The 25,946-nt window shown below is 40.3% G+C and overlaps 1 protein-coding gene across 1 annotated transcript in view; it reads left to right on the forward strand.

Annotated features, from left to right (window-relative positions):
- The window catches only part of ATP13A5 (ATPase 13A5), a 137,441-nt gene that overhangs the window by 109,235 nt on the left and 2,260 nt on the right, over positions 1-25,946 (forward strand). The window contains exons 26-29 of the mRNA XM_068968599.1: positions 409-481; positions 15,682-15,856; positions 18,379-18,581; positions 23,289-23,377. Coding sequence (XP_068824700.1) covers positions 409-481; positions 15,682-15,856; positions 18,379-18,581; positions 23,289-23,377 — 540 coding nt within the window. The remainder of the gene's footprint in view (positions 1-408; positions 482-15,681; positions 15,857-18,378; positions 18,582-23,288; positions 23,378-25,946) is intronic.

Consider the following 25,946-nt stretch of genomic DNA (forward strand, 5'->3'; position numbering starts at 1 on the left):
AAAGACAGAGAGAAAACCCTGTTCAATGATTTGAAGCCTTGATTTCAAATTTTAAGTGTAAAGTCCCTAGCAAAATTTTCAGGTTTTAATATCTTCTGTTGAGAGTTCAACTACCCAGGCTGAGTCTGCAGTTGCCAAAATCACTGTGACCAATAAGAGAGTGTTTTTCCCAACTGACTGATTCTCATTGCAATTAATAATATGGAATTAAGTTAAACATTGGAAAAAGAGTGATTTGGTTTTATTCTATCCAATGAGATGCTAAAGAGCTTAGGTAAATCACTTTCCTTCTAAAATGGGGAGGGAAATAACACTTGCTTCCTGACTGATTTCAAGAAGAGTGTTGGGGATGGTGAAGATGTTTTGATATCAGAATCCTCACTTATCTTTACTTTTCTTCATTTTCAGCAACTACAACTGTTTGGGAATTACCAGTATCTCATGCAAGATGTTGCCATTACGTTGATGGTCTGTTTAACAAGTAAGATCTTTAGCAAAGTAAACCATATTGTTTTTATTATCCATAAAATTCTAGAAATATTCATACAAATAAGAGCTTCTGAGAATGACACTTTAACTCCAGATCTCACTGTGTGCGTGCGTGCTCATTCGCTTCAGCTGTGTCTAATTCTTTGCAAACTGGACTGAAGCCCACCAGGGTCCTCTGTTCATGATATTCTCCAGGCAGGAATACTGGAGTGGGTTGCCATGCCCTCCTCCAGGGGATCTTCCCAACCCAGGGATTGAACCCCGAGTCTCTTGTCTCCTGTATTGGCAGACAGATTCTTTATCAGTAGCACCACCTGGGAAGCCCGCCAGACCTCATTACCTATCAATTTTTTTGAAAGTGGTGTTGGTAGTAAGGTGAGGCTTGAAGTCCTCAGACTTGACATTAATATATTCTGATTAAAAAATAGGTCTTAATTTCATAAAATTGTCAACATATTCTGAGTTCTTTGTAGGTTTGTGTCTTATACACAGAAAAGTGTACAAGAAATCCAGGAAGGGAAATCTTTAAAACCCAAAGGTCATTCTCCATTATTCAGCTATACTTCTCATTGACCGGAAACCAGATTTTTGCTACGGCCTTTGATGTTTGAGAACAAATGCTAGCATTTTATTCTAGTGGAATTCTCTCAAAAGCAAGGTGTGGCTCACAGCAACTATTGCTCATTTCCTTCTTTTGAGATGACACTGATACAATATTTCCTATCAAGGAACTCAAAGCTTGATACTAACTCTTAATAAGTGAGAAAGGTGACTGCCTTAACAGGGAGCAAAGAAAAAGAATGACACACTCATCTCTTTTTCCTTGTTCAACAATAGAAGTGTTATGAAAAATAACAGATAAAACATCCAGCAATGCAGGATATTAATAACCTTGAGGATTTCATGTAGCATCATAAAACATGAAACTGATATTGAAGTCATTTATTATATTATCACAGTGACAAAATTTACCAGTGTCAGAGATTTAAGTAATATCAATTTTGATTCTTAGGAATGAAATATCTATTCATAGCCCATTAAAATACTGTTATTAATATTCATATGACTGGATAATTTTGAATCAGATAAATCGATGGGTAAATTTGCTTCTACAATGTTGGCTATATTTTAAGCAATTTGCATGATTTTCTTGTGAACATGGACAATGATATAAAAAAGAAAAGAGTACCAGGAGGTTTCAAGAGCAAAGCTAGCAGGCAGAAGCATGAAGTGAAGGGTATGGCCATCCTCCATCATTTCCTATCTCTGTGACCTTTGGTAAGTTACTTACTAAATAAATAATTGATTCACTGGGGCTTCCCAGGTGACTGAGTGAGAATCTGCCTGCTACTGCAGGAAGCACAGGAGATGTGGGTTCAGTCCCTGGGTCTGGAAGATCCCCCCAAAGGGAGTGCAACCAACTCCAGTATTCTTGCCTGTCAAACTCCATGGACAGAGGACCCTGGCAGGCTACAGTCCATGGGGCCACAAAGCATCGGACACAACTGCGTGACTGAGCACGCACACACACATAAAATCGATTCATGTGAAAGGTCCTTACAGGGTTGTGTGGATTAGATAACACAGTGCACGCAGTGTATAGCATAGTGCATGGCACCCTAGAAACACTCATTACAAGATGAACGATATTGCACTACCCCACCCCTCATTGTGTTTTTTTGTTTTTGAGATGATGGACTAACTTGTTGAGCGCTTGAAAAAACTTAAGACTGTGTACAAGCAGACTGTTGGATTAGAAATTCAAAAATATGGTTGGTAGCTTTGCCTCAGAATTGCCAGAAGACCTCAAGCAAGTTGTTTTGAGCTTTTGTACACTTAATTTTCATTTTGGTCACGAATTTGACTCTCAAGGTGATGAGTATACTTTACTGTTTCCCATGGCAAGAGCCTATGGACTCTGATACCAGTTGCTCACCCTGTGAAATAGCCTCTCATCTCAGAGCAGGCTGAGTGGGAGAGTTGGGATGACTCAGAGCAGGACCACTGTTACCCGTGGGAGTAAAAAGAAGGGTGATAGATCATAGTGTTCTTTCCAAAGGAGAGCACTTCATTCAATTAGTATGCAACAAATGTGTAGCTGGCTTACTAAATCAGCGAGACTGATGAAGGTGAGAAACACAGAGTGAAATACCTTTTATTTTTTGGTCTCTTTTTACTTTCTGCCTTTGAACACTATCACTTTCCCATCCCTGTGAGTTCAGTCATACTATAGGCAGATCATTTCCCAGTCATTTCCAGGTATTGAAATGGTCTCATCTTCAGATGTGAAAAGTCCAGGTATTATAAATCAACATTTCATATTATCATCCAATTCAAAGTTTTCTTCCCCAAGTGAAGCCTGACCCATGGCTTGGAGTAGGTGGTGTTAGAGAAGGCCATGAACTCTGTTTTCCTGTGTCAGCTACTTTCAACCCTGCTTCGGTGAATGCAAGTAGCAAGAGCCCAGGACTTTTTACTTAAATGGGGATATTGTACTTATCACCTGTCGAGTGTATTCTAACAAGGTAAGCATCTAAACTCAGGCCCTTTGCATGGGGCTCACTAGTGAGTTCCTGAGTTCTTTAGAGATTCCCTGTGGATTGTCTGAACCAGACCACTCCCTTACATAGGTGGTGCTCTCTCCTCTGACCCCTCAGGATTCCTTTCATTAACTGCCTTCTGGTGGTGCATGTCACACAGCTTTCTTCTTCTGCTGGTCTTTCTAACTTCAGCTGACTGCCCCATTGGGCAAATTCCTTGAGACTGCTCTAGCCCGGCTAATTTACAGAGCTTCTGCTTGGCCTACTAGACAGATGTGGCACATGGTCTCACTGCTGCCCCCTCTCTCTTCCCTTTGATATTACAAGCAGGACAATGAGTGCTAATCTCTACCCTCGCCACTTCAGGACTTCTCCTACAGAGGTTCTTATGATTTGCTTTCCTTTGTGCCGTGATGCTGAGACTAAAACCACAGTTCTTACTGCTCCTAACAATTCCTATAAGGAATCTCTTCATCATCTCCATGGTTTTCTCTTATATAGTCTGTACGTAGGTACCTGGGGGATGGAGGACGGCCTGTTTGCCCCTGAAGGACCATTACAAATCCCTCTTAGTAGGTACGATAGCAACATGGCAGTCGTCTCTCTTGACATTAAATTGGCACTTACCTTTCTTTGTCCTTGGTCTTCCTTGGTGGCTCAGATGGTAAAGAATTTGCCTGCAATGTAGGAGACCTGGGTTCAATCCCTGGTTTGGGGAGATCCCTTGGAGAAAGTATTGGCTTACCCACTCCAGTATTCTTGTCTGGAGAATTCCATGGACAGAGGAGCCTGGCAGGCTAGAGTCCATAGGGTCGCAAAGAGTTGGACATGACTGAGCCACTAACACTTTCATTTTCACTTATTTTTTCTTTTCATCGTCCTCAAATATGAAGGTCAGCAAAATTCCCCAGACAAGAGGAGACTCTCCATTCAACTTCACCTCAGAAAAGTGTTCGTCCCCTACTGTGTGTTTGGCACATAGTACCTGGGCATTAGAATGTTGATCACTGACATATAGAGTTTAGTGGAGAATTCACATACATTAATAGATGAAATACAACTCAAAAATAGTGAGTACCAGGAAACAACAGATGCTCTGGGAGTTTTGGAAAAGGGGAATTTGTTTTTGATGATCTGTAGTTAGGGACAAGACAGCAATGGAGAAAAGAGAGATACTGGGGTTGGCTTCATGGAAGAAGTAGCATTTAAAACAAAATAAGAAGACGGAATAGATTTCAAATATCTTTTACCAAAAGAAGGGCATTTCAAGTAGAAGGAAGCAGCGTGAGCAAGAGAGAGCTGATAAATATAGGGCATGAGTTTTTCAATTTGACCACACTGTAGGGTGTGTGGAAAGAACAGCAGGAGATAAAATTTGAAAAAGTAGATTGGGTCAGATCACAGAATCTTGACTACTAGGCTGAGAACTGTGAACATTTATCTGCCGACATTGAGTCATGGACGATCAATGTGAAATCACTCTCATCAACCCATCTACATTTCCAGGTTCCCAGGTTTGACTTTCAAGCCTGAATTAGTAAGGAACAAAGATAATGCCATTGCAATATGCTAAGTGAAATAAGACAGAAAGACAAAATACTGTTGCTTATACCTGGAATCTAATCTATAATCTAGTGAACATGACAAAAGAAAAAAAGAAAAGCAGACTCACAGATATAGAGAAGAAACTAGTGGCTACCTGGGGTGGAGTGGAAGGTACACTATAGGGGCGGGGGTGTAGGAGGTACAAACTACTGAATGTAAGATGGGCTACAAGGATAAATTGTACAACACGGGGAATATAGCCAATATTTTGTAATAACTGCAAGTGGAATGGATTGTAACACTTGAAAATTGTATAAAAAAATTACAAAATTAATTTCAAAACCATAATGAAATAAATCTATCAGTATATTCTCTTGGAGAATGTTTTAAAAAGATAATACTATCATATTATTTATTTATTTACTTGCTTATATAGCCACACCCCGCATTGTCCCCACAAGATTTTAAGGCAACAAAAGGCTGCTGAACTGAACTGAACTGAACTGACAAAGGCTGTTAATAAGACAAGATGGGCTTCCCTGATAGCTCAGCTGGGAAAGAATCAGCCTGCAATGCAGCAGACCCCAGTTCGATTCCTGGGTTGGGAAGATCGCCTGTAGAAGGGATAGGCTACCCACACCAGTATTCTTGGTCTTCCCTTGTGGCTCCAATGGTAAAGAATCCGCCTGCAATGCAGGAGACCTGGGTTCGATCCCTGGGTTGGGAAGATCCCCTGGAGAAGGGAAAGGCTACCCACTCTTAATATTTTGGCCTGGAGAATTCCATGGACTGTATAGTGACTTTCACCACCACCAGTAAGATATAATATATGAAGGAAAAATCTAGGACAAAAGTAAGATGGAGTCAATAGTCAATTAAGAAAATGTGTGCATTGGGAATTCCTTGGTGGTTAGGACATGAAGCTTTCACAGCCAGGGGCCTAGGTTCAATCCCTGGTTGGGGAATTAAGATTCTGCAAGCTGCACCAGTGCCAAAAAAAGAAGAAAGAAAGAAAAAGAAAATGCATCTCTTGAAGTCCCATTTGACCCTCATAGGTATAGAAGCCATCTTGAAGGGAACTTGTTTAGCTATGTCTCTGTTCTCTTCAGTAAATCCCACTCAAATTAGAACAAGAAAATTGAAGAAGGAGCATGTTTAAGACTACAGTTCTCACACAAAAAAAATAATCTGAGAACAGAAACTGGGAAGCACCTGGGCCTGAGGAGGGCTAGATTCTTCTTCCCTTATTTCCAAGAGACCATCTTCTGTCTTTCTTCTTCTATCTAACCTTATTTTCAATTGACTTCTACTCATTCGCTTTGCAAATGACCCCAAATGGTAACTATTATTGGGTCTCCATAACCTTTCTGCTTGTCCTCCTACAGCCATTTAGCTCAACCTCTCAGTGTCATTTGCAAATTGTTTAGAAAGAAAACTGATCATCTTCACTTGGGTGAGATGCCCACTCTAGGTCAATCACTTTTATGAATGAGGAAAGAGTCATGTAATTCAGCTCCATTTGGGCAATCACTCCAGCACATGGAAGAAGGCAGTGTACAGAGGAGGAGGCTGCAGGGAGGATTTATCCATCACATAAATACATCTCTTAAGTTTCATCTGTGCTTCAGTGAGTCCTTTCTGGGTCTTGGGCCTCTTGAAGGATCTAATGAAAGATAAAGATACTTTTTCTCCTTAGAAATTTCCTGACACATGCTCAAAATTTTGCATTAAGTTTGGGTGGGTTCATTAGCCTCCTAAAATTTGACTTACGTGACTTGAAATGTCCATAATAAAACAGGAAGCCAACTATTTAGGAGAAACATACATACATAATATCCAGATGATGATGAGCAATTAAAAACTATACTTTGAGAATAGACTTTGAAGCTGCTAAGTCCTCCCATACAGCAGGCTCTGTGCTAGCTTCAGTAAAGGACAGACATTGAGCAAGACAGGATTTCTTTCCTCAGGAAGCTCACAGTCGGCTAGGTACATGTATACTTTACCATTCGAGCCAACATGAAGCTTTACAATCAGACAGACATACATTACCACTGTGTTCCTCACTATAGCAAGGATTCTACTTCTCCAAACATCAGTTACTTCACCTGTAAAGTAGGAGAAAAATACATATATTGCATTCTTTCTTAAAGAAATAATGATAATATTTATAAAACACTCAGCACAGCCTCTGGACCTAGTAAAAGGGCTTCCCTGGTGGCCCTGACAATAAAGAATCTGCCTGCAAAGCCAGAGACCTGGGTTCAATGCCTGGATCAGGAAGATCACCTGGAGAAGGGAATGGCTACCCATTCCAGTATTCATGCCTGGAGAATCCCAGGAACGAGTAGGGACTTGAAAATGGTTGTCCTTCAGTTCAGTTCAGTTCAGTTCAGTCGCTCAGTCGTGTCTGACTCTTTGCAACCCCATGAACCACAGCACAGCAGGCCTCCCTCTCCATCACCAACTCCCGGAGTCCACTCAAACTCATGTCCAACAAGTCGGTGATGCCAACCAACCATCTTATCCTCTATCATCCCCTTTTCCTCCTGCCCTCAATCTTTCCCAGCATCAGGATCTTCTCAAATGAGTCAGCTCTTCACATCAGGTGGCCAAAGTATTGGAGTTTCAGCTTCAACATCAGTCCTTCCAAAGAACACCCATGACTGATCTCCTTTAGGATGAACTGGTTGGATCTCCTTTCAGTCCAAGGGACTCTCAAGAGTCTTCTCCAACACCACAGTTCAAAAGCATTGGTTCTTCTACATTCAGCTTTCTTTATAGTCCAACTCTCACATCCATACATGACCACTGGAAAAACCATAGCCTTGACTAGACGGACCTTTGTTGGCAAAGTAATGTCTCTGCTTTTGAATATGCTATCTAGGTTGGTCATAACTTTCCTTCTAAGGAGTAAGCTTCTTTTAATTTCATGGCTGCAATTACCATCTGCAGTGATTTTGGAGCCCAGAAAAATTAAGTCAGCCATTGTTTCCACTGTTTCCCCATCTATTTGCCATGAAGGGATGGGACCAGATGCCATGATCTTCGTTTTATGAATGTTGAGCTTTAAGCCAACTTTTTCACTCTCCTCTTTCACTTTCATCAAGAGGCTCTTTAGTTCTTCTTCACTTTCTGCCATAGGGGTGGTATCATCTGCATAGCTGAGGTTGTTGATATTTCTCCCGGCAATGTTGATTCCAGCTTGTGCTTCCTCTAGCCCAGCATTTCTCATGATGTACTCTGCATATAAGTTAAATAAGCAGGGTGACAATATACAGCCTTGACACACTTCTTTTCCTATTTGGAACCAGTCTGTTGTTCCATGTCCAGTTCTAACTGTTGCTTCCTGACTTGCATACAGATTTCTCAAGAGACAGGTCAGGTGGTCTGGTATTCCCATCTCTTTCAGAATTTTCCACAGATTATTGTGATCCACACAGGCAAAGGCTTTGGCATAGTCAGTAAAGCAGAAATAGATGTTTTTCTGGAATTCTCCTGCTTTTTCCATGATCCAGCAGATGTGGGCAATTTGATCTCTGGTTCCTCTGCCTTTTCTAAAACCACCTTGAACATCTGGAAGTTCATGGTTCACCTATTGCTGAAGCCTGGCTTGGAGAATTTTAAGCATTACTTTACTAGCATGTGAGATGAGTGCAATTGTGCGGTAGTTTGAGCATTCTTTGGCATTGCCTTTCTTTGGGATTGGAATGAAAACGGACCTTTTCCAGTCCTATGGCCACTGCTGAGTTTTCCAAATTTGCTGGCATATTGAGTGCAGCATTTTCACACCATCATCTTTTGAATTTGAAATAGCTCAGCTGGAATTCCATCACCTCCATTAGCTTTGTTCCTAGTGATGCTTTCTAAGGCCCATTTGACTTCACATTCCAGGATGTCTGGCTCTAGGTGAGTTATCACACCATCATGATTATCTGGGTCGTGAAGATCTTTTTTGTACAGTTCTTTTGTGTATTCTTGCCACCTCTTAATATCTGGGTGGCAAGAGGTGGCAACACCTTCTTAATATCTTCTGCTTCTGTTAGGTCCCTACCATTTCTGTCCTATATTGAGCCCATCTTTGCATGAATGTTCCCTTGGTATCTCTAATTTTCTTGAAACGATCTCTTGTCTTTCCTGTTCTATTGTTTTCCTCTATTTCTTTGCACTGATCGCTGAGGAAGGCTTTCTTATCTCTCCTTGCTATTCTTTGGAACTGCATTCAAATGGGTATATCTTTCCTTTTCTCCTTTGCTTTTCACTTCCCTTCTTTTCACAGCTATTTGTAAGGCCTCCTCACACAACCATTTTGCTGTTTTCATTTCTTTTTCTTGGGGATGGTCTTGATTCCTGTTTCCTGTACAATGTCACGAACCTCTGTCCATAGTTCAAGTATACAAGTATATTTCCCTATCAGAAAGTATGAAACATCTTTAAAACAGAAAAAGTTAAAATAATCTTTATGTAATAATCTGTATCAATCAGCTATTGTCACAGTAATGCTGTATAATAAACCACCCTCAAAACTCAGTGGCTTGCAACACCCACTTATGCTTCTGTGAGCTGACTATCATTCAGTTAGTCTAGGTGGACTCCTCTGAGCCACTCTGCTTAGGATGTAGATTAGATGGTCGTGGTCCAGGTTCTGGGTTTACCTGAGGTTTGTTTCACAATTTTCTTTCTGAGGCCAGGCTGAATAGACAGACCTGGGCGTGTTATCAGTATAGAGCAAAGAGAGCAGAGCCAGAGAGCAAGCCAAGCCACGCAAGTATGCCTCACAACTCTGCTAACACATACATTACCATATGTAAAACAGATAGCCAGTGGGAATTTGCTGTATGATGCAGGGAACCAAAGCCAGTGCTCTGTGACAACCTAGAGGGGTGGGATGGGGAGGGAGGCTCCTGAAAGCAGGGACCTGGGTATGCCTGTGGCTGATTCATGTTGATGTGTAGCAAAAACCATCATTGTGAAGTCATTATCCTCCAATTAAAAATAAAAATAATAACCCTGCAAACATCTCTTTGGCCAGAGAAAATCACACAGTAAAAAACAACATTACGAACGAAGTTGCTCAGTCGCGTCTGACTTTTTGCAACCCCATGGACTGTAGCCTACCAGGCTCCTCCGTCCATGGAATTTTCCAGGCAAGAATACTGGAGTGGGTTGCCATTTCCTTCTCCAGGAGATCTTCCCGACCCAGGGATCGAATCCGGGTCTCCCGCATTGTAGGCAGAAACTTTACTGTCTGAGCCACCAGCGAAGTCCAAAAAAACATTAAGGGGAGATAAAGTATACTCTTTCACAATGAGATGAGACCAATAATTCAGTCTCTCACAGCCCCTGTGTAAAAGGCAGAAATTACAATGAGCATCCAAAAAAGGAGAAAACCAAATAAGTAGAAGGCAGATGCACGGAGATGCAATTACACGTCTCTCCAGTACCCACAGCCTGTCCATGAACTCTGTGGTCACATTCTACCTTGGACATTAGATGACAGAGAGAATTCCAAGCACTGTGGCCTCTGCCTCCTGCAGCCCCCGTCTCCTTGCACCCCTTCTCAGCACTGACCACAGGCCACCTTGTCCGCCCTGTGAGCCCATGCAATAACTTCTGACACCAATTACCTGGAGCTGGGCCAGACCTCACAGCCTTCATAAGACTGCCTTCACTTTAGATATCAGCTGTAAGCTTGAGAGTCCCCGTGCTATGAACACCTCTCATCTGCTGGTTATTAATGTAGGGGTTCTTACTAGTCCCTCAGAATTCAATCATGCACAGTAACAACTCACAGAACTCAGGAAAGGGCTATTTAGCTTCTTATAGCTTTATTATAGCAAAAGGGTACAAGATAGAGACAACCAAAGGGAAAGACATAAGGGCAAGGTCTGGGAGGATCTCAAACATGACATTTCCACTGGCCTCTCCCTCAGGAGTCAGTTTGCCTTACTCTCCTGCACAGTGATGTATGGCCATATTCAGAATATTGGAAAAAAAAAAAAAAAAGAGAGAGAGAGAGACACTCACCTGAGCTTTAGTGTAGGGAATTTTTACTGAGGTTTCGTTAAATAGATATGATTGACTGAACCATTGGCCATAAGATTGAACACAGACTCCAGCTCTTCTCTTTTCCCCTGAAGGTTGAGTTGATAGCAAGTGGCTTAAAGCCCCCAGCCTTCTAACCAGACAGTTGATATTTTGGGCATGGCCAACTCATACATTCTGAGTCATCTCATTAGCACAAACTCTCTTCAGGCCTACTCTGAACAGAAAAGATACTCCTATCAGTGGAGAGGTCTGACAGAATGTGGTCCACTGGAGAAGGGAATGGCAAACCACTTCAGTATTCTTGCCTTGAGAACCCCATGAACGGTATGAAAAGGCAAAATGATAGGATACTGAAAGAGGAACTCCCCAGGTCAGTAGGTGTCCAATATGCTACTGGAGATCAGTGGAGAAATAACTAGAAAGAATGAAGGGATGGGGCCAAAGTAAAAACAATACCCAGCTGTGGATATGACTGGTGATAGAAGCAAGGTCTGATGCTGTAAAGAGCAATATTGCATAGGAACCTGGAATGTCAGGTCCATGAATCAAGGCAAATTGAAAGTGGTCAAACAAGAGATGGCAAGAGCGAATGTCGACTTTCCGGGAATCAATGAACTAAAATGACTGGAATGGGTGAATTTAACTCAGATGACCATTATATCTACTACTGTGGGCAGGAATCCCACAGAAGAAATGGAGCAGCCATCATGGTCCACAGGAGTCCAAAATGCAGTACTTGGATGCAATCTCAAAAACAACAGAATGATCTCTGTTCGTCTCCAAGGCAAACCATTCAATATCACGGTAATCCAAGTCTATGCCCTAAACAATAACGCTGAAGAAGCTGAAGTTGAACGGTTCTATGAAGACGTATAAGACCTTTTACAACTAACGCCTAAAAAAGATGTCCTTTTCATTATAGGAGACTGGGATGCAAAAGTAGGAAGTCAAGAAACACCTGGAGTAACAGGCAAATTTCGCCTTGAAATGCGGAACGAAGCAGGGCAAAGGCTAATAGAGTTTTGCCAAGAAAATGCACTGGTCATAGCAAACACCCTCTTCCAACAACACAACAGAAGACTCTACACATGGACATCACCAGATGGTCAACACTGAAATCAGATTGATTATATTCTTTGCAGCCAAAGATGGAGAAGCTCTAGACAGTCAACAAAAACAAGACCAGGAGCTGACTGTGGCTCAGATCATGAACTGCTTATTACCAAATTCAGACTTAAATTGAAGAAAGTAGGGAAAACCGCTAGACCATTCAGGTATGACCTAAATCAAATCCCTTATGATTATACAGTAAAAGTGAGAAACAGATTTAAGGGCCTAGATCTGACAGATAGAGTGCCTGATGAAATATGGAATGAGGTTCGTGACACTGTACAGGAGACAGGGATCAATCAAGACCATCCCCATGGAAAAGAAATGCAAAAAAGCAAAATGGCTGCCTGGGGAGGCCTTACAAATAGCTGTGAAAAAAAGAGAAGCGAAAAGTAAAGGAGAAAAGGAAAGATATAAGCAACTGAGTGCAGAGTTCCAAAGAACAGCAAAAAAGATAAGAAAGTCTTCTTCAGCGATCAATGCAAAGAAATAGAGGAAAAGAACAGAATGGGAAAGACTAGAGATCTCTTCAAGAAAACTAGAGATACCAAGGGAACATTTCATGCAAAGATGGGCTCCATAAAGGACAGAAATGGTATGGACCTAACAGAAGCAGAAGATATTAAGAAAAGGTGGCAAGAATACACAGAAGAACTATACAAAAAGGATCTTCATGACCCGGATAATCACGATGGTGTGATCACACATCTAGAGTCAAACATCCTGGAATGTGAAGTCAAATGGGCCTTAGAAACATCACTACGAACAAAGCTAGTGGAGGTGATGGAATTTCAGTTGAGCTATTTCAAATCCTGAAAGATGATGCTGTGAAAGTGCTGCACTCAACATGCCAGCAAATTTGGAAAGCTCAGCAGTGGCCACAGGACTGGAAAAGGTCACTTTTCATTCCAATCCCAAAGAAAGGCAATGCCAAAGAATGCTCAAACTACCACACAATTGCACTCATCTCACATGCTAATAAAGTAATGCTCAAAATTCTCCAAGCCAGGCTTCAGCAATATGTGAACTGTGAACTTCCTGATGTTCAAGCTGTTTTAGAAAAGGCAGAGGGACCAGAGATCAAATTGCCAACATCCGCTGGATCATGGAAAGAGCAAGAGAATTCCAGAAAAACATCTATTTCTGCTTTATTGACTATGCCAAAGCCTTTGACTGTGTGGATCACAATAAACTGTGGAAAATTCTGAGAGAGATGGGAATACCAGACCACCTGACCTGCCTCTTGAGAAATCTGTATGCAGGTCATGAAGCAACAGTTAGAACTGAACATGGAACAATAGACTGGTTCCAAACAGGAAAAGGGGTACGTCAAGGCTGTATATTGTCACCCTGCTTATTTAACTTATATGCAGAGTACATCATGAGAAACACTGGACTGGAAGAAACACAAGCCGGAATCAAGATTGCCAGGAGAAATATCAATAACCTCAGATATGCAGATGACACCACCCTTATGGCAGAAAGTGAAGAGGAGCTAAAAAGCCTCTTGATGAAAGTGAAAGAGGAGAGTGAAAAAGTTGGCTTAAAGCTCAACATTCATAAAACGAAGATCATGGCATCTGGTCCCATCACTTCATGGCAAATAGATGGGGAAACAGTGGAAACAGTGTCAGACCTTATTTTTTGGGGCTCCAAAATCACTGCAGATGGTGATTGCAGCCATGAAATTAAAAGAGGATTACTCCTTGGAAGAAAAGTTATGACCAACCTAGATAGCATATTCAAAAGCAGAGACATTACTTTGCCAACTAAGGTCCGTCTAGTCAAGACTGGTTTTTCCAGTGGTCATGTATGGATGTGAGAGTTGGACTGTGAAGAAAGCTGAGTGCCAAAGAATTGATGCTTTTGAAGTGTGGTGTTGGAGAAGACTCTTGAGAGTCCCTTGGACTGCAAGGAGATCCAACCAGTCCATTCTGAAGGAGATCAGCCCTGGGATTTCTTTGGAAGGAATGATGCTAAAGCTGAAACTCCAGTACTTTGGCCACCTCATGCAAAGAGTTGACTCATTGGAAAAGACTTTGATGCTGGGAGGGATTGGGGGCAGGAGGAGAAGGGGACGACAGAGGATGAGATGACTGGGTGGCATCACTGACTCGATGAATGTGAATCTGAGTGAACTCCGGGAGTTGGTGATGGACAGGGAGGGAGGGTCTCAAAGAGTCGGACACAACTGAGCGACTAAACTGAACTGAACTGATCAATTAGGAAATTCCAAAAATTTAGAGAATATATTCCAGGAAGTGAAGACAAAGACAGTGAGACTCTTCACTCCAAGAGTCCAGAAGTGACCTCCCGGGAATCTGAGACAAAGACTAGTCACTTTGTTTATTACACACCCCATGTGTTTCCCAATGGGACTCAAGCTGTTTGGAAGCAGATGAGATGTCCTTCTTACTTTTGCATACCTCATAGACTCTAGCTCTACATCCTCTGGAAAAATTGATTAAATAGTAAAGTTAAAGCTTAGACAGCCAGAGAGCTTTAGCTAAATGAGCTGCTAGAGCCTTTGGAGGTCATTTAGATATTCCCACACATCTGGAAGCCCCAGAGGGGCTTCCCAGGTGGCACTAGTGATAAAGAATCTGCCCATCAGGGCAAGAGACATGGGTTCAGTCCCTGGGTTGGGAAGATCCCCTGGAGGAGGGCATGGCAACCCACTCCAGTATTCTTGCCTGGAGAATCCCATGGACAGAGGAGGCTGGTGGACTACAGTCTATATAAGGTTGTAAAGAGTTGGACATGACTAAAGCAACTTAGTATGCATGCATGAGATCATGAAAGACCAAAGACTGTCTGTGGTTACCCCAGAACATGCACCGAACAAACTAAAGACCCACTGTTCACTTTTATTATCCAGCACTGGATGCTCATTCCTCAGTGCCCTGTCCCCCCTGGAATGAACACAGCCCTAAGGATATATACCCCTTTTTCTTTCATCAAAGAAAGCAGTCATAAGCTATGAAAATGAGAGAAGTGACAGATGTAAAGAACTGAAACATCCTGACCTCGCCAAGCTTCTTTCCTGCTCTGCCCTGAGAGTAAAGTACACTCCATTTTTATCAGTTTGCTAGAATATGAGACTTCTAAGACAGATGTAACCACTTTTTTTTTTTTGTTTGGTTTGCAGGGTGTGCTTAGTCCCTCAGTTCTGTCCAACTGTTTGTGACCCTATGGATTATAGCTCACCATGCTCCTCTGTCCATGCAATTTTCCTGGCAATGATACTGAAGTGGGTTGCCATTTCCTCCTCCAGGGGATCTTCCCGACCCATTGCAGGTGGATGCTTTCTTGCTGAGCCACGGGTGACTGCCCATTGCCAACCCCAAATGTTAAAAAACAAATACTAGGACCAAAATGTATTTTAACACTCCCATCTAAAGGCAATATTTTAAGTTCCTTTTCCTAAGTCTAATGCACTCTAGCAGTCCTCCGTTTGCACACTTCTTCAGGAGATGGCAGAACACACCTGTAGCATCTATCCTGGTACACTGAAGTGCTCAAAGAATGTTGGCTGAATGAATAATAGAGTGAACGTTTTTTGCTTTTTTAAAACATTTCCCAGCACATGAACATTAGTCCAACTGGATGCCTCCTTGCTCTCTACCACTTAATTCTCCACTTTCCCATCATCCTTGAGAGATAACAGTACTCTTATTCAGGTGGGAGGCCATCTTTTATATACCTACATGTATTAATTATAGAACTTTTGAATCCATCACTTTTCATTTCTGAAGATGAAACCAAAGCATGGACGAGGCCAAGGTTGGTAGCACTGGTGTGCAGCTGGGCAGTGAACTTATCTAGATGTAAACCCTCAGTGCATGTTTACTGTATCCGAACCCTGATGCAAGACTCAGAATAACATGCATCTCAATCTTTTATTCTCAATAGTGAAATTGGACCTAGGAAAAATACATTTGTCTTTCAGTGAGCGCGACGCACGCGTACCCAAAATTGGCTCCATACCGGCCATCAGGACAGCTCCTCTCTCCCCCTTTGCTGCTGTCAGTTGTTTTGAACACCTGCTTCAGCTGCATTGTGCAGGTCTGCGCATTTCTTTTGTTGAAGCAGCAGCCCTGGTATTGTGAGGTCTACAGATACAGGTAAAGTTTTGCTCCTTAGTTTTCCTTTCTGAAGGTGGTATAATGAATATATAATGACTTTGTTCAAATTAGTTTGAAATATATTCAAAAATTTTAATTAACCAAAGTTGTTTCTGTACTACAAAACCTCAGTGATGGGATAGAACCCAGGACAGAGTCAATGGCTGGAGTCCGGGGGTGAGCTATGTGGAGTGGCTGGGAAAGGATCTCCACGTTGGCTATTGATATATAGATGCAATAGTTACTTGACTGGATGAATATAATCACTCCCTGGTGGTTTGGATGTCATATAAACCAGAAGCTGGCAAACATCTCTAGTAGAGGGCCAGGTAGTAAAAATTTTGGGCCTTGTGGGCTCTGTGGTCTCTGCTGCAACTACTCTTCAGTTGCAGTGAAAAAGCAGCCAGAGACAACACATTAACAAGTCAGTGTGACAGTGTGCCAATAAAACTTTATTGACAAAACCAGGCGTCGAGATTTGGCTGATGGGCTTAAGTCAACAGGCCCCTGCTATACAAAACAGATTTGTTTATATTAGTTTCAGTTTTTCAAATGAATTTAAAATTAAAATATTTGTTGATGGTATCAGTGTTCTGATTTTACTGTAGACTCAGGGCAAGTCTCTTCACCTGCCAGGGCTTTAATTTCCTTAACTATAAAAAAAGGGTAAGATGAGGTCAACTTAGATGCTCAAACTGTTTTTTTCTGACAAAGCCTGCCCAATCTCCAAAAGAGAAGGGCAGAAAGAGCTGATCCTTTTGGAGGAGGGCTTGTACAAATTCCCCTTCACTCCTCTGTCATTCTGAAGGCATCAGAGCCCCAGGGATCAGTGGAGAGATTGGAAACTACAAAATTATGTCTCAGATTGTCATTTAAAACCCAAATTCAGCAATTCAAGCATTACTTAGAGTATAGAGTTCATTTTTATTTCAAAACCAGATTTTTCCACTAATTGGAGCACATGTATTCGGAGAAGTGGCCTTCTGAATGAATCTAGGAGGCAACTTGGGGTAACCAGAAGGGTGATGGATGGGTTGTCCTGCCTTTGTCATTAACTACTCAACTGTCTTATCTGCCATGCAAGTGTATTAGATTAGATATATTTTGGTGTTAAACTCTGTAATTCAGGCCTTCTAGTCTATCTATTCCCTTTGGGCTAAAAAGCTTTGTGACTGTTGATTGCTTGCTTCATTAATGTATTCTGCAGGCACCAACTGAATGTCTACTATATGCAAAGCACATTTTGGGAGCCTAGGAAGTCTAGGATAAGACTTATGCCTCGCATTTGAATTCACAATTGAAAAATGAATTTTATCTACAAACAGTTGTAATACTAGCAAAAAGTTTGAAACTAAACAAGAAAGCCGATGAAAACAAATTTCCTTGTGGGTTTGATTACTGAAAAAATGAAGATTGCAAATGGATCAGTTAACATTGAGAAAGTCCATATCTTAAATATTTTTCTGAGAAAACATCATGTGGCATCACTGTGCTAGGTGCTAAGAATTTGCTACATATTTGAGTAAAACAAACAAGCAAAGGGAAATAAAACCAGAAGTAAAGTTTCACATTCAAAGAACTCTGATCCCAAGAATGGAAAATAAAAATATGTGAAGGAATAATTGCAAAACAATGAACTAAATGCATCACTAGAGAGAAGACTGAAGGGCACTAGTTATGCTCACCACTGAATGTAAAGAGTTTCAGATAGAAATAGGATGTGGACTCAGAGGTGTGCCAAAGGGGAAAAGGAATATTCCCCTATGATTGGAGTATAAGGAGCATGGGAAGTCTGGCAAAAGATAAGGCTGGAAAGGTTGACTGAGACCAGAGTTTGAAAGTCTTCTGGGCCTGCCTGAAAAGTTAGAGTTTAATTTGTTAGCAAAACAGAAACACAGACACTCATAAGCAGAAGATTGTTCAAATCCTCATGAAGAGGTTTTGGTTATGTGAGGAGAGTGGGTCAGAATAGGCAGATTCCAACTCAGGACCCATGTTAAGAGATTTATATCAGTTCACAAAAGGAAACACAGCATGCACGCATACATACACAGAGTTCATATGCTCTGAATTGAAAGGAATTTCACAGGAAATTGTCATCCAAGCCCTGGGATTCTCCAGGCAAGAACACTGGAGTGGGTTGCCATTTCCTTCTCCAATGCAGGAAAGTGAAAAGTGAAAGTGAAGTCGCTCAGTCATGTCCGACTCTTCGAGATCCCATGGGCTGCAGCCTACCAGGCTCCTCCATCCATGGGATTTTCCAGGCAAGAGTACTGGAGTGGGGTGCCATTGCAAGACAGATCATTTGTTCTAGATAGGCTTCTGGACAAAGAACAATCTTGACTTCCTCTGCAGTTTATTTCTGCTTTGCCACTGCAAGAGGTGAACAAAATATATCCTGGTAGTTATTTGCTGGAACAGCTTGCAAGGTGAGGTCCCTGGGTCATGATTAGCTAATTTTTTCCTACTGGCTGGATAAAAATACAATGAAAGTTCCATAAATGCTGGTTATTCTTTTCCAGTAAGTGCTTTCTGGACAGCCAGAGTAATTTCTCAACAAATGTGAGTTTGTCAAGAAACGGGACTGGAAATGGAGCATTGCTTCCTGGTTCAGTTTTAAGCTTTGAAAGTACCACACTGTGGCCGATCACCACCATCAACTGTATCACAACAGCGTTTATCTTTTCTAAGGGCAAGCCATTTCGAAAACCTATCTACACAAACTGTAAGTGTGAAATTTAATTTTTCTTTTCAAATATGTTTTTTTTACTCTCCCACTATCCCCAGAGTTGCAACTTACTGGTGAAGTGATTGGCCGAGAAGGAAACAATTGCAATACTCTAAAATTGAGTACTGAACCATAATTATCACAGGTGGTAAAAAGCCCAAGGGCAGAAACACGTTTATGTGCAGATAAGCATGTGCTGTATTGATTAGTCATGAGTCACATCCTAATTTGAGTATTATTAATTTATTCATACTTTCTTTTATGTCTCTTAGTAAATATTTGTGGCTTTCTCCATTATAGATCCTATGCATTTATTTTAAAAATGAATTTCTTTCTGCTTTTTGTATTTTTTTATATAGTGATTGACTTTTTTCCATAATATTTTCTAATCAGTGATCACAAATATATGTGAATGATATAGTGCTGTTTATAATGTTTATTTTCTACTCAGAATCCTTTCTGAATTTTGCTATTAGTCTTTGCTATTTGAGTGTTCTAAAAAGGTAATTACTATCATCTGCAATTAATAATGTTCCACAGGGAATTTCTTGATAGTCCAGTGGTTAGGACTCTGCTCTTCCATTACAGGAGCCACGGGCTTGATCCCTGGTTGGGAAACTAGGATCCCACAAGCCGCACGGCATTACCAAAAAAGAAAACAATGTTCCTTCTTCCTTTCCAATAGCTATAATGCTTATTTACATTTTCAGTTTTATTGTACAATCCAGAATTTCCAGGACAATGTTAAGTACTAGTGGAAGCAGCAGATAGTTCTACTCCTTCATAAAAATACTTCTAGTAATTTTTCACTTGTAAATATGGTTTTGAATATTGGTTCAAGGTGGGCCACATCATGTGAAGGAAAATACTTTTCTATTTCCAGTAAATCAAGAGTATGTTTTAAAATTATAAAATGGGAGATGTATTTCATCAACTGTCTTCCTTACATCCTGCTCTTCATCCTTCCTACTAGGATGATTATACTTGTTTTCTATTTTGACCTATTGCTAGAACATGTTACATTAATAAACTTATTAAATATTTCCATATTCTTGAACAAATTCTACTTATTTGTGGTGGATTTCACTTTTAGTAAAATGAATCCTACTGTTTTTCAATATTGCTTTTAATATCTATATTTTGTCTGTGATTGGTCTGAAGTATTTTGTGTTAGAGATTTTTTAGGTGTGGATATTAGGACTGCAAAATTCTTGCACTTTTTCTTTCCTTTGAAAAATATTTTATAGTTAGAAATAGTCTTTTCCTTCACTATTTATGAGAGCCCAGTAAAATCATCGGGTTCCAAATATTTTCATTAAAAGAATTAATTTCTTGAGAATTTATTTAGGTATCCTCTTTTTAAACTGTTTTTTAAAATTAAAAAAATTTTACCCATAATTCCATTTTGGTGAGATTATATTTTTTTAGGAGAGGGTTTTGAATGATATTGTTATAATTTTAATGCCATCTACAACTTTTAATATCTTCTCATATTATGTTTATGTGCACTGTGTTCATTTATTCTTACCAGAAATGTACTTTTATTGGTTTTCTTTAAATAACCAGCTCTCACATTTAATACTTCTGTATGTTTTCTATTTTCTAATTTATTCATTTTTGCTTTTCCCATTTTCCCCTTCTTCTTACTTTCCTTGGAAAATTCTTTAATGTTTGAATTGATTTTATAATCCATATATTTTCTTTTATTCTTATAAAATTAGAAAAAACATCAAGACCAATAATTGTAGTTTGGGTTACATTATTTACATTGTCATATTTCTCTTATTATGACTTATTCCTCTTTGACCCACTAGTTACAAGAATAGTGGTTTTCAATTTTCAAGTGGGAAAGGATTTTGTTTTCATTCTCTTACTACTCTTTTTCTTAAAAGCTTCCAAAGGGAAGCTATTAGTTTCCTTTTTGACTCAACAGATCTATAGAATTTTGATTTGTATGCGGGGAGATTTTTCCTTTAAATTTAGTTACAAATTTCTAGTTTTATTGTCATGGTCAAAGAAAATCTAGCCTGTAATATTTCTGATTTGGAAATTTTACTGCAATTTTGTATATCACATGTCATAAACTCTAATTTCTAATTTTCAAAAAGAGTCATAGATATTAGAGAAGTAAGTCTCATTTTTATTCCTAAATTAAAAATTAATTTATCATATAAAACCAGTTTTAGCAATTATATTATTCACATACTTTCTGTTTTCATCCCCCCCTACCATTTTCTTTTGTATAGCTGTTTTGTCAGAGATTTTGAGAGCATGCTAAAATCTTGTTTTAATTACAGTTTTTACAATGTTTTTTTCCTGAATTTCTTATTTTTGTTCAAATTTTTCTTAATTTTGATATAGTATCTGATAATGTCCCTGGCTTCTGTCAAAACAAATCAAGATTCTATTTTATGTTTTCAGGTTACTATTTTTTTTATTGTAAATAGATTTTACAAGGAGAATATATTGCATTGGCTAGTACTTTAATTTGAATAATAGCTGCAAAGTCATTCTAAACATAATGAGTTAATTAGAGCTGAACTAGTTACATCATAGGGACTTAAATTTTGTGGGTAAATTCAAGTCTCTATGTCAAACATAACTGGTAATTTTAAATGAAAAAAGTTTTTTATAAACATATTCTAACAAACATTATCTTATAGTAAATCATATAGTCTCAAGGTTACAAGTCAGAAGTTCTCAGAATGGCTATTAAAATACACAATTCTATTTTAATGTAACAGAAAAGTCTTTACCTTTTTTAACAGTCTTTGACAGATCAACTTTATGATGATGAGCTATAGAACAAGTACAGATTTAATTTTTATGGAAACAGGTGTGAAAATTTGTTAAGCCTCTTATCTGAGAATAGTCTATAATGGTTTGCCCAGGGCTTGTCTTCCCAAATCACCTGTGCAAACAGAACCCCATTCATTCCAGTTTCCTCATCATTAGTAATTAATTATAGGAGGGCAACATTCGCTTCAGTTCTTTATGAAGTTGTCCAGAGCCGAATTAAAGAAGAGAGCCTCATCATTTTGTTTCCATTCTGCTCATTTGTGCCCTAGCCTGGTCTGCTTTTCAGACCCCGGGTGTGAGAGCAGTGTGACGTGCACAGTACTCAGCCCAGTTTCAGTGAGTACTTTATCAGGATGGACATTTGGGGCATCATCTTCTTCCCAACATCTGGGTCCTTGGGACTTAGAAACACTGAAGGAAATTAAAATTCCACACAGCCACCTCCTAGGGCCTTCTCGTCACCAGTCTGCTCAGATTGCTTTATTTTAGGAGATGCAGCTCCCTCCTTTCTCCTCTCTGCCTCACACTCCTCTCAAGCAAGCATGGGTATTCTTCTAAGAGGCGCTTCGTCTAGTTGTATATGTAGAGTGAGGTATGGATGAATATGAAGGTGAGTGTAGGTGGTGAGGATTAAAACAGAGCTCTTGTGGCTTCAAAATATAGGGCCTGCTGTAGTGGGACAGTTCCTCTGATTTCTGTTTAATGTAGATCTATGCAGAGTTAGGGGCCCATAAACCATCAACACTGGAAGAAATGAGGTAGAGAGAATATAAGAGAAAATCTAGTTTGTTTTTAAATTTTGAAGACTGTAAAGTATTATATCACAGGAACACTGATTAAATGCTGCTGTTTGGGCCTGAAGGAGCTAATCCCATTGAAAAGCATATATAAAGCACTGTCTACAAAGTGCCTAGAAGCTGATGGCCACAAGAGGGGATGGGGTTGGGGAAATAAGGACGGGGATGTTGGCACTGTGCATCCTGAGAAATTGAGCATCCCAAAGTAAAGCCATCTGGGCAGGTTGGAGAGAAAGAAGCCAGCAGATATGCATGTGAGTTTCTCACTTCCACTTCCAACTGGAGTCCCAGAGAAGCAGATCAAAATCCCTTTAAGGTGGTTATAACATACTGAATATATATATATGAAGACCATGCAGAGCAGAGTGATAAATACCATATGAAATAAAACTTGGTAAGGGAGAATTAGAGAGTCTTTAAAAAGAAAGTGGTACTGGAACAGGGCTTTTTAAGAAAAACTGGGAACTTGCCAAGACTGGAAGACTACCATCTACACAGGGTATTTTGTGAACAATGGCACAAAAGCTAGAAGGCATTGGGTCTCTGTGAGTAGCAGGTTTATGGTTTAACTTTCCCGGAACTTAAGGAAGAGCAACCAGAGATGAGTTTAGAAAGGCTGATTGGAACCAGACTGTGGAAGGCCTTGAACATCAATCATTCAAGACCCTTGTACTTTGTTCTCTAAGCAGTGAAGAAGAGGGAGGTGCCACTAAGAAGACTGACTGTGTAAATAATTTATTCATGTATGACTCACTAGACCCAAGGTGATAAAGCATCAGAAACTCTCTGGTGACCATTTACATGAGCTGGTCACTGCAGGGTTTCCCAGCCCCAAGGACTCCTCAGTTGAGGTAACTTCTTCATGGAGTTTACTAGAATATATTTAATTACCAACTTTCTACACTCAGCCTTTCAAGGAAAGATTTTTAAGATATCACCTTTGTCTTGTAAGCATTAGAACACATTTTAAAACATATGAGGATATATCAAAACATCTGAAGATGTATCCAGTATTTGCCCAACATAGATAATTGATACTGAAACATGTGTGCCAAATTACAGGAAACATTCCCTCAGCATCTAAAAATAATATTTGCTGTTTCTTCAGATATATTCTCATTTTTGCTGGCATCTGCCTTGGGCCTCACAATTTTCCTTCAGTTTTCTGATTTTCAAGATATATACCGTGGAATGGAGGTATGTGGAATCTGTGACTCCTGTGTGCAGTGGGGCTGTATTTGCATTGTATTGATAATTTATAAGTCAGTTACACCCATATTCTCTCTGGTCACTGAATATTGTGAGGCTATTTTCATTTATTCGGAGAAGGCAATGGCACCCCACTCTAGTACTCTTGCCTGGAAAATCCCATGGGCAGAGGAGTCTGGTAGGTTGCAGTCCATGGGGTCACTAAGGGTCAGACACGACTGAGCGACTTCACTTTCACTGTTCACTTTCATGCATTGGAGAAGGAAATGGCAACCCACTCCAGTGTTCTTGCCTGGAGAATCCCAGGGACAGAGGAGCCTGGTGGGCTGCCGTCTATGGGGTCGCACAGAGTTGGACACGACTGAAGCAATGCACAAGAAGATTTTCATTTACTAGAAGAGCAAATAACATATCTCTATCTCACACATGCTGGTCTGAGTGTTTTCATATTATTAGTATCATTGATTGGGTCATTTATTCTGTTTACACCTGAAACACTGTGTTTGGATATTTTATTCTTCTATGTTATACTAATACAATGAAATTAATGCATTAATACAATAATTAATCCTCCAACTTTAATTTTTTAATCATATAGTGTAAGTCCTTTATAATGCAGTTGTGAAGAGTAAGAAAATGTTGACTGTAAGCCAGTCATGTTCTGTCTGTAAGACACTGACAATGGGGGGGGGGGTCTTATTTCAAGGGTTAAAATTAAATTTATTAATAAGTTCATTGAGCCTATTTTTGGACCTGGCATTGTAGGAAAAATAGAAAGACAAAGATTGGCTCTGGCCCTCTACCTATAGTTTAGTTCCAAAGATGAGCCACGCCCAGTGAAGTGATGGCATGGCCACCTGAGGCCATCCATGCTTGAAAAGAGTGTAAAACAGAGAGAAGTGGGAGGGACATTGGAAGGAAGAGCTCTCCCTGGGGCCTGTGGCTTCCACAGGAGGCTTCATGCAGGAGATGCAGCTTGATCTGGTCTGGAAGGATAGGTTCGTCTTTGCTAAGTAGGAGGTAGGGATATTCCCAACTAGAACAGCCTAAGCGCAAGCAGAGAGGGCTGGCCCAATCTCTCTCGTTTTGGAAATGCAAAAGAATGGAGCATGGCCGAGAGGAAAATCCAAAGCAAGAATTGTTTTACAGACCACCTAGAAGGTTAGCTAAGATTAAGCCAGTAAATTGTGGAGTAGACGTGGATGGGGGAAGGCAGACAATGATAGTTCAACACTATGCCGAGAGCAATGGGAGTCACTGAAGACATCAGAGCAGGTTTCTCAGGGGAGCATTAAGACAGATTCGTTAGATGACAGCAGGAACGCTGTGTGTGAGGGAAGACAAGCTGTGGAGAGAGAAGCAGTTAGGATATGAAAACCCAGACCATTCAGTCACTTACAAAGCATTGTGAAGCTTCAGAGTGGGCTTGGCACTGGGGTTACAAACACGAGTAAGATGTGGTCACTGCTCTCAAATAGCTCAGAAGCTAGGAGGGGAGAGCATCACAGAAGATAATTCCAAAGTGATGTGACAAGTCCCTTCCAGGCCCAGGCCTGGAGAAGTGACCTCCCAGTTCAGGGCAGTAGCAGGATGTGGGAGAGGGCAGGTGCTCCACTACCAGTGATCCACTGCCGGATCTCACGGCCCTCTCCAGACCACCTGCTACCCAGCAAGCCTGTTTCACATCCTCGAGACCACCTGCTACCCAGCAAGCCTGTTTCACATCCTCGAGAAAGGCTGTTTCCACTTAGGAGGAAAAATAACATGTTGTTACTTTAAATAACCTATGAGAACAGGAATAAGAATCAAAGGTGAGCATTTAAACATTATGGAGGGTCTATGGTTTTAGTCCTAAGCAGAGCTCAGCCTCTACACAGTCATCCTACCTTTTAGAGTCAAGAAAGGAATTTCATAATTCATCTTTTGTTATGGATGTATCTATAGGAAGTTGTAGATTTCACACCTATTCAATAAGTGTATTTGGTAGTCAAGGGTACTCTCTAATCCTTCAAAGGAGATAGATTGAGCCAGTTCAGCTTTCATCAAGGCATTAGATTTAGGGCTGAGAATATTTATTCAAAAATTAGCCACCAAGTGTCTATCAAAATAAACTTGAACCTCTGTCTACCTTTTATTTCTTTTACTCATATGTCAATGTTACTGAACGAATGAGCTCCAAGTAGATTTTGCTTTGGGAGCATTAGAAGTAATAATATCATTAGATGCATGATTTAATCTTTCTTGTATTTGAGAAGATAAAAATGAAGAGAGAGAACACAGGCTCCAAAGTGTCCTGTCTCATGTCTTTGATCCAGGGCATGCTGACTCCATGTTTATTATCAGGCAGCGGAGGGAGCACTGGGCAAGAGGCAGTCAGACTTTATTTGAATTCATGACTCTGCCATTTATTTCTTGGTATTGAGTCCTAGGGCAAGGTATTGACCTTCTCATCTGTAAAGCTGAGAGAGTAACATCTACCCTCTAAGCCCAGAGAGTTGTTACAAATATATATAAATTAAATAAGAGAATGCATGTCAAGTGTAAAGTATGCAAAGTA

This window comes from Capricornis sumatraensis, chromosome 1, assembly GCF_032405125.1.
Source record: "Capricornis sumatraensis isolate serow.1 chromosome 1, serow.2, whole genome shotgun sequence".
In the NCBI taxonomy this organism is placed as follows: Eukaryota; Metazoa; Chordata; class Mammalia; order Artiodactyla; family Bovidae; genus Capricornis; species Capricornis sumatraensis.